A 12,206-nucleotide genomic window follows, 5' to 3' on the forward strand; every position below is an offset into this window, starting at 1 on the left:
CATCATTTAAGAACAAGTAATAGTTTTGTCAAGATTCTACAGAAAAAAGTCAAAAAAAGTATAGTACGTCAGAAATATGTAAAAGTCATATAGTATGTTGAAAATCAAAAAAAGAAAACTCAATTCAATACAAATTAATGAATATTTTACCCTGTTCTAAAGTTTTGCACCCTTAAAGAAAAACCCCTTCCTTACCAACTACTTCATATTATACCCTTTGTTAAGTGTTGTGTACATCAGGGTGTATCTCAAAGTATCTTGGTAACATAAAATAACTAAAATATGTAAGTTTATCAGAAAAGAAAAAACCTTGTTTTATCTGAACAAGTGTTGCATACACCAAAGTGTGTTTAAAAGTATCTTAGTAACACAAGAAAAAGAGAAGAAAGCGTTAATGTTAACAAACACTGGATTGTTCCACTGAAATAATAAATAAATAATTTCAAAAAGTGCTCTTAAAAAGAACAAATGTATTCAGATAAAAGTATTTTGTTAGACTATTAAGTCCACGATGGTTATATTTAACCCCTAACCCATTTGTATTATATGTCTGTTGTCCTAATAAAGCCAGAGTCACCTGAATTAATTTTGTCTCCAGACCTTTTTTATTTTTTACATTTTGTAACAATCTTAAAACATTTGTGGTTTGACTCTTTTTAAAAAAGTTCTTTTTCATCTATCATTTTCAACCAAGCAGCAAGAGGTCAAATGTAAGAACAAGTAATAGTTTGTCACGATTTTATGGGAAATAGTCAGAGCGCGATGTCACATCTTAAAGACAGCTTGAACTGGATAAATGGTTAGTCTTTTTCAAACATACCGTACGTTCTGCATGTTAGTATATCTGGCCCATCGATTTAGACCCTACTGCCCTAGACGCATGCCCTCAATAGGGTAGTCACGCTTTGGGAAGAGGTGTTTCATTTCATAGATCCACCTTGATTGTTATTGTGAAGAGGGACGGGGGAGGAACATTCAGAGGATGAAGAAGCATAAACATAACTTGTTTGTAAAACGGACAGCACGTCAGTTTCAAGAAAGATGACACCGTGTTTATGTATGACATGCAAAATATCTTGAAGTCCTACAAAAAAAAAAAAGGGTACAAGTATATTGTGTTGAAAATATCGCAAAAAGTCGTAATATTGTATAATGTATTAGTTGCATGTTGTATTTTTTGCTAGCAATCACTATGTAGTTTTTTCAAAAATATAATGGAAAAAAAAAAAGCGAGAAAGACAAAAACAAAATACGTTGAAAAGGGGATGAGTATGTCTGGCTCTCGGGGGGTTGGTGTGTTAAGAGTCACAGTCTTAAAGAAAATCTGCTCAGAAAAAGTACTTAACTTTCTACCAGTTGTAAAGTTGTCATACATAAAAAACGCTATCAAAAAAGTAAGAGACTTACTGTTCCTTTGTGAGAGAATTACACACAAATCTGCCGAGTGTCTGTAAAAAGTCTTAAAAATCACAAAACCTGCCTTTTAGAGAAACAGTCTTTTAAAAAAAAAAGATATGATCAAGGGGGCATTAAGATCTTTAAACTATTAAAACCCTCTTCAAAAGAGACTTCCCCTTCACTGTCCTGCTTCATTGTAGGATTTCTGCCATGTCTCTACTTCAGTTTAACCATCTCTGTTATTATGTGATGGAATACTAGATAAATAAGTAATTAGATACCTTACCGTTACTGCGCTCATAAAGAATGATAAGAATAAGAATAATGCGTATTGAACTGGTTTAATTAATTAGTGATTTTATTTAAGGTAATTAGTTAGAAGCCCTATTTTATCAGTATGTCTGCACAGCAGTTACAATGGTCAAACTACATTAACACAGAATTGTCCCCATTCTTTCTTTAATAGTTATTAACATTAGATATTTTTAATGAGATATGGACCGCAAAACAAAAGATATCCCTGGTTTTCATTTAAAAAATCAAGTCACTGAATGCAAGTAGTTGCCTTAGCTTATTTTGTTATGATATGATGATGTGAATTACTGTTCAAATTAGTTAATGAAATAATCGTTTGGTTATTTTATGCATAGCCTAATGTTACATTTATGTGCTTAAGAATGCCTTCAAGACAGAGGAGATTGAAACATATCTTCGGCTGTAGGCCTCTAAAGCGAGAGGGGTGAGGGGTGGGGAAAGTGTGTGTGTGTGTGTGTGTGTGTGTGTGTGTGTGTGTGTGTGTGTGTGTGTGTGTGTGTGTGTGGTGTGTGTGTGTGTGTGTGTGTGTGTGTGTGTGTGTGTGTGTGTGTGTGTGTGTGTGTGTGTGTGTGTGTGTGTGTGTGTGTGTGTGTGTGTGTGTGTGTGTGTGTGTTGTGTGTGTGTGTGTGTGTGTGTGTGTGTGTGTGTGTGTGTGTGTGTGTGTGTGTGTGTGTGTGTGTGTGTGTGTGTGTGTGTGTGTGTGTGTGTGTGTGTGTGTGTGTGTGTGTGTGTGTGTGTGTGTGTGTGTTCCCCCTCCTCCACCATATGTTTTCTCCCCTCATGTCTGTTTGTAACTTTTTAGGGATCTCGCTGTGTGTTAAAAACTGTATCAAAAGCTTTGGTAACCTTACCCTTCTTTTTCTTTTTAATGTTTGAGCACAGGTTTTTCTAAATACATTTATGACTGTTAACAAATAATTAAAGCCATCATTATATTTGGACAGCGACTGCATATCGCAGAGATCTGCTTGAAATTGCTGCAACGGTCTGAGTACGAAAACTCGGTTACTTATAAAATACACCATAGCCGACTTGTACAAATGTATATGCGTTATCCTCTGATAAATATTCTCTGACTTTCTATATATTTAAGTATATTACCTACCTCCCTCTGTTTACCACAGGTTTGTCTCCATAGGGGGTTTATGGCTTCTCCATAGGGGGTTTGGGGTTTTCCCTTGCCCTATCCTTTAACAAAAAGGCTGACTTTTTAAAATATCTGTTTTTTATATGCTTTACTTTGATTTGGAGCACCCAACGGATGGCTGTAAGTTGTCACCGGTGTCTCGCTGATTAAATTCATATCAAGACGTCTCTTGGCCATTTTCTCTCGACTTGAAAAATATTTAAGAGTGACGCTGGCTTTTTATTTAGACAGCCCTAAAGCGAGAGGGGTGAGGGGTGGGGAAAGTGTGTGTGTGTGTTCCCCCTCCTTCACCATATGTTTTCTCCCCTCATGTCCTGTCATGTCCTGTTTGCAAAAACAGAGAGGTTTAAATATATGTTTTTTTAGATGCTTTACTTTTGATTAATTTCATGTTATTTGCAAGTATTTGTAAGTTACATTCGATACTGTATACAGGATTAACCACACAGGAAGTGGTTAGGGGCGGGACATATATCCTAGGCATATTAATTGATTGAAAACAACGGCATTTTATTTTTCTCATTTTTTTAATTTTAATTTTATTTTTAATTTTATTTTGTAAACCGGAAGCGGGGACGGGACATCCGCCGGAAGCGGGGGCGGGACATCCGGTCGAACGAGGCGGGACTTCCGGTCGAACGAGGCGGGACTTCCGGTTTTCAAAATAAAAAGGTGGGACTTCCGGTCAAATAAGGCGGGACTTCCGGTCGAAAGGGGGCGGGGCGACATGTCACTTTTTCTGCATACTAATGAGATTGATATGGCATTTGTATCACTATTCGCGATGTTCGAAATTATTGATATTTAACGAAACGGTATCGCTTTTTCTTTTTTAAACTGACGGTTCGAGATTACTAGTAGCCCAATATTTCATTGCACAACAGTTGTTGGGATGGTGTCACAGGCTCTTTAAAGACAGAAGATTACTGTTGTTCTTTAAAAATATTACTGTAAAATACAAAGAAAACATGTCATTTTATTTTCGCAAATGCTTAAGTTTACATTAACTGTCAGATGTTTTGCAGAAAAAATCTGTATTCAAATACATGAATAAACTGTCAAAATATGTATTGTAAAAATATAAATTGGAAAAAAGAACTCCTGAAGTATATGATGATATTTGTCTGCACAATACTTTCAAATCTGTGAAATGATGCAGCAGAGAGATCATTGAGACGTTATGCCTTCGGCAACGTGTTGGAAATATTTGACAATATCAATAAAAAATGACGCAACCACCATTCTTTTTTATAATTTGTTATTATTTGCAATGCCGTAACATAATTAAGAACACAATATATACACGTTATTACAATACTTTCTATATATATATAACCCATACATATACACACAATAATAATGAAGCAGAATAGACAAACATTAGCCAACATGTTGTGCCAAAGATAACATTATAAACCCTGAACTCTATAACAGTTGTGTGTGACTGCGTGTGACTGCAAGAGACTGACTGCGTGAGACTGCGTGAGACTGCGTGTGACTGAGTGTGACTGAGTGTGACTGAGTGTGACTTAGTGTGACTTAGTGTGACTGAGTGTGACTTAGTGTGACTGAGTGTGACTTAGTGTGACTTAGTGTGACTGAGTGTGACTGCGTGTGACTGCGTGTGACTGCGTGAGACTGCGTGAGACTGCGTGAGACTGCGTGAGACTGCGTGTGACTGCGTGTGACTGCGTGTGACTGCGTGTGACTGCGTGAGACTGCGTGAGACTGCGTGAGACTGCGTGAGACTGCGTGTGACTGCGTGTGACTGCGTGTGACTGCGTGTGACTGCGTGAGACTGCGTGAGACTGCGTGTGACTGCGTGAGACTGCGTGTGACTGAGTGTGACTGAGTGTGACTGAGTGTGACTGAGTGTGACTTAGTGTGACTTAGTGTGACTGAGTGTGACTTAGTGTGACTTAGTGTGACTGAGTGTGACTGAGTGTGACTGAGTGTGACTTAGTGTGACTTAGTGTGACTTAGTGTGACTGAGTGTGACTGAGTGTGACTTAGTGTGACTGAGTGTGACTGAGTGTGACTGAGTGTGACTGCGTGAGACTGCGCGTGACTGCGTGAGACTGCGTGTGACTGCTTGAGACTGCGTGTGACTGCGTGTGACTGCGTGAGACTGCGTGTGACTGCGTGTGACTGCGTGAGACTGCGTGTGACTGCGTGTGACTGCGTGTGACTGCGTGAGACTGCGTGAGACTGCGTGAGACTGCGTGAGACTGCGTGTGACTGCGTGAGACTGCGCGTGACTGCTTGAGACTGCGTGTGCGATGCTGGTGATCAACGGAAGCACCTTCGGATTGACTGACTGCTGTTTCTTTGAAGCATCCTATCCGCTTTAGTCCCCTTGTCCGGATTGATTCTGAAAAGGCACCTGTTAAGACAGAAGCACACTTAAATGTAGTGCTACAAACAATAGTTTTTATAGTTACAAATTCTGTGGATGATACGGCCATTCATTGTCTTCACACTTATACAGCTTAAAGTCAAAGGGCAGTACTACTCTTAAATGGACTGTTATGATCATATCTGCACATGGGCGGGAAGGGGGTGCTGAGGGCGCTGCAGCACCCCCTAGCGGCAGGCAGGGGGTGCTGAGCTCCCCTGCCTCTCCTCTCCTCTCAGTCTGAGAGGAGAGGACTCTCAGACTTGCAGGTCTCCCTTGAAAAAGAGATCTATGATCTCAATGGGACCAATCTGGTTAAATAAAGGTTTGAAATGAAATGAAAAGACTGAGAGGAGAAGACTCTCAGACTGAGAGCAGAGTGAGCTAAAGGACTCTGAGGGTTCAGATAGTTCACTTCAGTCTGAGTATCTCAGTGGGTCTCAAACGGTTTGGTCACAAATTATTCAAAGATTATTTCCGCGGCACACCTTCATTATCATATTATTATATGATCATTATCGATATGAAACAATAAGAGAATAAAGGAAAACAGGTATGAAATACTAGATGGCAGTAAAACAAGAACACAGTTTGAAAGGGGAGTGATTTGTGAAATATCCATAAAGAAAAGAACGTCTGCTTCAGGTGTGTTTCATCTGGTGCTGAGAGATCTCCATAGGTCTCTCACGCTGCCTTCAGAGTGCACCAGATCGATGCTTTAGCTTCATCCCCCCGGACCCCCCTGGAGGAGGTGAGGACCCCCCTAGAGGAGGAGAGGACCCCCCTAGAGGAGGTGAGGACCCCCCTGGAGGAGGTGAGGACCCCCCTAGAGGAGGTGAGGACCCCCCTGGAGGAGGTGAGGACCCCCCTAGAGGAGGTGAGGTCCCCCCTAGAGGAGGTGAGGACCCCCCTAGAGGAGGTGAGGACCCCCTAGAGGAGGTGAGGTCCGCTCCCCTGCCTATATGTCGTGAGCTGATGATCGAGCCTTCGTTGTAACAGAGGCTCCGGGGCCAACGACATCGACTAACGGCTACCGGCTTACGGCTAACGGCCGTCGACACCGGCTAACAGCTAATAGCTAACCACGACAGCTAACGGCTAGCAGCTACTGACGGCTAACAATGACAGCTAACAGCTAACAATGGCTAACAGCTAACGACGACTGACAAATACCGGCTAGCCGCTAACGGCTGGCTGCTTCCACGTGTTAACATCTGACTGTTAGCATGTCTTATGGTGGTGCCGGAGAGGAGGTTCCACCAGGCCTGGTTGACCTCGTGTGGATCCTCTCACAATTTCACCTACCTGTTTTTGATAGGCAAGGCAAGTTTATTTATATAGCACCTTTCAACACAAGGCAGTTCAAGGTGCTTTACAAAAATGAAAGACATTCAGACAAAGGCATTTAAAAAAAAAAAGATAATAAAAGAAACATTAAAAGAAAGAATACATGAATACAAATCACATGAATAAAAAGTTACAGTGCAGTCTAAGATGCGACAAAAAGAAAAGTCTTCTTGCTGGATTTGAAAGTAGTCAGAGTTGCAGCGGACCTGCAGCTCCAGATGTTTGGAGCATAGTAACTGAACTTCTCCATGTTTAGTTCTGACTCTGGGGACAGGAAGCTGACCAGTCCCTGAAGACCTGAGAGATCTGGCTCTGGGGACAGGAAGCTGACCAGTCCCTGAAGACCTGAGAGGTCTGACTCTGGGGACAGGAAGCTGACCAGTCCCTGAAGACCTGAGAGATCTGTCTCTGGGGACAGGAAGCTGACCAGTCCCTGAAGACCTGAGAGGTCTGACTCTGGGGACAGAAAGCTGACCAGTCCCTGAAGACCTGAGAGATCTGTCTCTGGGGACAGGAAGCTGACCAGTCCCTGAAGACCTGAGAGATCTGTCTCTGGGGACAGGAAGCTGACCAGTCCCTGAAGACCTGAGAGATCTGTCTCTGGGGACAGGAAGCTGACCAGTCCCTGAAGACCTGAGAGATCTGACTCTGGGGACAGGAAGCTGACCAGTCCCTGAAGACCTGAGAGATCTGGATGTTTTTTTTTTAGTTTAGTCAATTTATTGAACATGTCAGAAACAAAAAAATATATAACAATAATATATATATTCTCTTTTTTTCACTCAGATTAATAATTATAACAAAGTACCAACAAAAAAAAAAATAACAAAACAAAAAAAAATAATAATAATTTTCAGATAGTCTCTGTTCATGTTCAACAGGGGCAAGAAGAAGCTTAAAAAAACTTTTCTGGTCCTACCCCCTCTAACATATATGTTTCTTATAAAACCTTAGGTCATCGTCATCAGCGACATGTTTGTCTTGTTCATCTTTTCTTTTCTTTTTTTCTTTTCTTTACAAAACAATCAGAAAGAAATTACTTTTTACAATTACAAGAAATAACAACAAATGGGATTTTACAGGTCCTGTTCATAACCATTAATGATTTGACTCCTAAATAATTTTCAGTTTAGACTTGTACAATATTTCAGTGCATCGTTAGTTATTCCACAAACTAACACCTTTTGATGAGATGCAATGAAGTTTGGCATCTGTTCGTACGGGTGGTTTTTTGAAGATGCAGTTTCCTCTCAACATGTGCATGCTTTCTCTCTGTGTGAAAAGTCCCTGGATTTTATGAGGTAATTGTTGATTTGCGGCTTTGAACATAATTTGAATAGTTTTATAGTCAATCAGGTCTTGTAGTTTTAGTGTTTTTAGTTTGATGAACAATTTATTTGTTGGTTCTCTGTAGGTAGTTTTATGTATAACTCGTATGGCTCTTTTTTGCAGGACGAAGATAGGATGTGTATTTGTTTTATATGTGTTCCCCCAAACTTCCACACAATACATCACGTATGGAAGTATGAAGGAGCAGTACAGCATAAACAAAGAAGCTTGATTAATTAGGCATTTGGTTTTATTCAGAATTGCTCAGAATTGATATGTTGGCTTTGATATAGCTTATATGTGGTTTCCAACTTCATTTATTGTCTATGATTACTCCAAGGAATTTTATTTCCGATACTCTTTCTAATTGGACGCCATTTATAGTGAGTTTCTTCTCTGTATTGGTCGATCGATTCCCAAATATTATGAGTTTGGTTTTGCTTGCGTTCAATGTTAATTTATTTTGGTCAAACCAGATCTTCATCCTGCTCAGTTCCTTCTCCATCGTGACCAATAGCTGTTCTAAATCGTCCCCACAGCAGAGTAGACTTGTGTCGTCTGCAAAAAGAATGGTTTTAATAATTTTTGATACTTCACATATATTGTTAATATACAGAATAAATAGTAATGGTCCCAAGACTGAGCCCTGAGGCCCCCCACATGTAACCTGCAGTAGTTGTGATTTATGTAGACCCTCCAGAAAAACGCGATTCTACGATCGCAGAATTTACCGCATAATCAGCAAAATGGCGCAGATTTTTAAAAGGCCGCATATTTATTAAAAAGCCGCATAATCCCCGCATTTTTCCACACAAAGTTGAAAAAAAAAAAGTTAACTCGTCTTGAGGTGAAGTGATGATGATGATGATGATGATGATGATGATGATGATGATGATGATGATGATGATGATGGTGATGATGATGATGATGATGATGATGATGATGATGATGATGATGAGGATGATGAGGATGATGACGCGACATCATCAGCTCGCGCATCACAGAAGGTAAACACCACGTGGAGTGACCGTGTGGAGCTCACACGAGAGAGAAAACACCAAGATGAAAACATCGAATCATCTCATTTACCGACGAACATTTCTGCTAAAGACCGGGCAAAGCAGTTCCCGATGTCTCGCATGAAAGTGTGGGGAAACTATTCTGCACCCCGTGCGACTCTGTGTTGGAGCATAAGAGAACATCCACGGTGACGACCACTTTGATTCATTCAAACATTCGAACATGCTTTCTGCTGCTGCGGACAAGAAAGCCAAACAGCTCACGCTCACCGAGGCATCGGCCTCCAACACCCTTTCGAGGGCTGCAAGAAACGAGGTGAGTAGCCTACAAGATGGAAGCTGGTCAGATAACGAGTACATGAAAACAGAATGAGGCGAAGAAGTGTGTGTGTGTGTGTGTGTGTGTGTGTGTGTGTGTGTGTGTGTGTGTGTGTGTGTGTGTGTGTGTGTGTGTGTGTGTGTGTGTGTGTGTGTGTGTGTGTGTGTGTGTGTGTGTGTGTGTGTGTGTGTGTGTGTGTGTGTGTGTGTGTGTGTGTGTGTGTGTGTGTGTGCGTGTGTGTGTGCTAGGGGTTTCACCAACTAATCGACTAGTCGACTAGTCGACTACCTTTACCACTAGTCGGCGCTGTAGGCCCTAGTCAACTAGTCGTGAACAAAATGGAGGTGAACGAGGTGCCGCAAAATGCTCCAAAAAACGTCCGACATTCATATGTATGGCAGTACTTCAAAGAAGACGTAACCAACTCCACAGTTAAGTGTCAGTTGTGTACATCTGTACTAAAGTACAACAAAAATACTTCTGCTATGCGCAACCACCTAAAAATGAAACACCCGCTGCCGACAGCTAGCACTAGCAGTAATGCTAGCAGCACCAGTGAGCAACGGACCGCCGTCAGCACAGGACAGAGACAGACGAGCATTATTGATTTTTCCAAGCGCCCCGTTACGGACAAAAGAAGACGGCAGATAACAGACTTGCTTATCAACTTTGTCATCAAGGATGTTCGACCACTTTCTGCCCTTTCCGGAGAAGGCTTCAGGGACATTATGAAGTTTTTCGAGCCAGTCTATAAGATCCCGTCACATGCTACACTTTGGAGCAACATCATGCTTCAGTACAACACTGTGAAAGCGAGGATTGCCAATGAGATGAAAAATAAAAGTGTCTCACTAACCACTGATCTGTGGACATCTTGCACCATGGATCCATACTTCACCATAACTGCCCACTACATCACAGACACCTGGGAGATACAATCCAGAGTGCTGCGAACCACTATAATGCCAGAGAGACACACCGCTGTGAATATAGCCCAGAGGCTCAAAGAAACAATTGAGGAGTGGGACTTAGTTGTGTTTTGCACTATTCATGACAATGCAAGCAGCATGAACCTGGCAATGGAGCTCTGCGAGCAGTTTCCCCACCACCTTGGATGCGCCGGACACACCATTCAACTGGCAATAAAAGCAGGGTTGCACTTACCAGAAATTGCCAAGACCACAGATGCTGCCAGGCGTGTTGTCAGTCATTTTCGTCACTCCTCAGTAGCAGTTTGTGCTTTGAAGAAACGTCAAGAACAGCTTGGAGTAAAAATACACAAACTCCAAAACGACTGTGCGACCCGCTGGAATTCAACGTTCACTATGCTCGAGCGACTGTATGAGCAGAGACTCCCGGTGCAGGCCGTCCTTGCGGATGAGATAGTGACAAAAGTTGGCATCCGAAAATCCCTCGCCATGAGAGAGTGCCAGTGGGAACTGGTGGAACAGCTGATCCCGGTGCTCAGGCCTCTAGCAAAGGCGACAACAATCATGTGCGGAGAAAATCACATCGGGCTGTCCTTCATCTACCCCGTGCTACTGAACATGGCTAACAACACGCTCAGTGCAAATGAGTCAGATCTTGCGGCTATTCGTTCCTTCAAGAATACCGTGAGGAAAGAGCTCACAACCCGCTTCAAGCTGTTGTCTCGCCTGCTGGCAGAATCCATCCCGATCACGGCATGCATGCTAGATCCACAATTTAAGCATCTGAAGTTCCTTCCAGACGATGTCAGAGAGGAAGCCCAGGCGCGTCTGACACAATTAGTGCGTGAAGACGGAGAGGTGGAACAGCCGGGAGCTACAGGTAAATAGAGTTGAAATAGCGATAATAGTTTCACACAAAAAAACTACTTAAACCGGCCAAATTGTAAAACAATGTATTTATCATTAATGTGGTTCATTTTTGCTGTAGGTGAAGAGGAGATCGCAGACAACGTTGGAGTGGAGCTGGCGGAAACAAGTTTCAAAAAGGCGAGACTGGAGAGTGACTTTGAACAGCTATGTGGAGCTCATTTCGAGAGCAGCCGCAAGAGAAAACGGGTCAACGGTGATGCGGATGATGAGCTACGGGAATACTGCCAGACACCGCATATCCCCACAATGGATAACCCACTGGAGTGGTGGGCAGAAAACGCGCACCGATTCCCCCGTGTCGCCAAGCTTTCAAGGAGCTATCTGGCTATTCCAGCCACAGGCACCCCGAGTGAGAGAGTTTTTTCCCTGGCAGGCAACACTGTCACCCGACAGCGGTCAAGCCTCCTTCCCTCACACGTCGATGCGTTGGTGTTCCTCAATGCAAACCAGAAAGGTGGAAATGTGGACGTTATCGCGGAGGACAGCGAATAATGTGTTGCGCAATGCGCTGTTGCGCAATGGATTTACGTGGCATTTAAGTTTGCGAGTTTTTTGCTGTACAATTTGGTGAGTCCAGTTACCGTTTCTTATTTACGAAGTCACTGTTTGTTATTTACTCAGCCATGTCACACACATTTAAAATAAAATACAGTTGAACACCTCTCTTTGTGTGTCTTTATTATGACGCAACGACTAGTCGACTAGTCGACTGCTATTTTGAAAAATAGTCGACTAGTAAATATTGGTAGTTGTGAAACCCCTAGTGTGTGCGTGTGTGTGTGTGTGTGTGTGTGTGTGTGTGTGTGTGTGTGTGTGTGTGTGTGTGTGTGTGTGACGGGGTTCTATTTGTCCGTTGGAAACATAGGCTTAGTCGGTTGTTTAAGCTCCAAAACTTTATTTATAACAGCAACAAAAGAATATATACTGTTTGATAAAAGTGAAACAGTATAACTTAAATAAACAAAATCAAAGTTACCAAATGTGGTTGTCTATTACACATCCTAGCTGCTGCCTTCACTGCAACACCTGCCCAATGCCTCCTCCAGGGCTAGCACCATCCCTTTTGTCCCCAGAGCCC

The 12,206-nt window shown here is 42.2% G+C and overlaps 1 protein-coding gene across 1 annotated transcript; it reads left to right on the forward strand.

The window, feature by feature from the left end:
- The first annotated feature begins 9,173 nt into the window (after nt 1–9,173).
- Nucleotides 9,174–11,620, forward strand: LOC139433687 (E3 SUMO-protein ligase ZBED1-like). Its single transcript, XM_071202796.1, has 3 exons — nt 9,174–9,266; nt 9,734–11,078; nt 11,187–11,620. Exons 1-3 carry the CDS (start codon nt 9,174–9,176, stop codon nt 11,618–11,620), a joined length of 1,872 nt encoding a protein of 623 aa, XP_071058897.1.
- The last annotated feature ends 586 nt before the right edge of the window (nt 11,621–12,206 follow it).

Source organism: Pseudochaenichthys georgianus, unplaced genomic scaffold, assembly GCF_902827115.2.
Source record: "Pseudochaenichthys georgianus unplaced genomic scaffold, fPseGeo1.2 scaffold_960_arrow_ctg1, whole genome shotgun sequence".
NCBI classification, from domain to species: Eukaryota; Metazoa; Chordata; class Actinopteri; order Perciformes; family Channichthyidae; genus Pseudochaenichthys; species Pseudochaenichthys georgianus.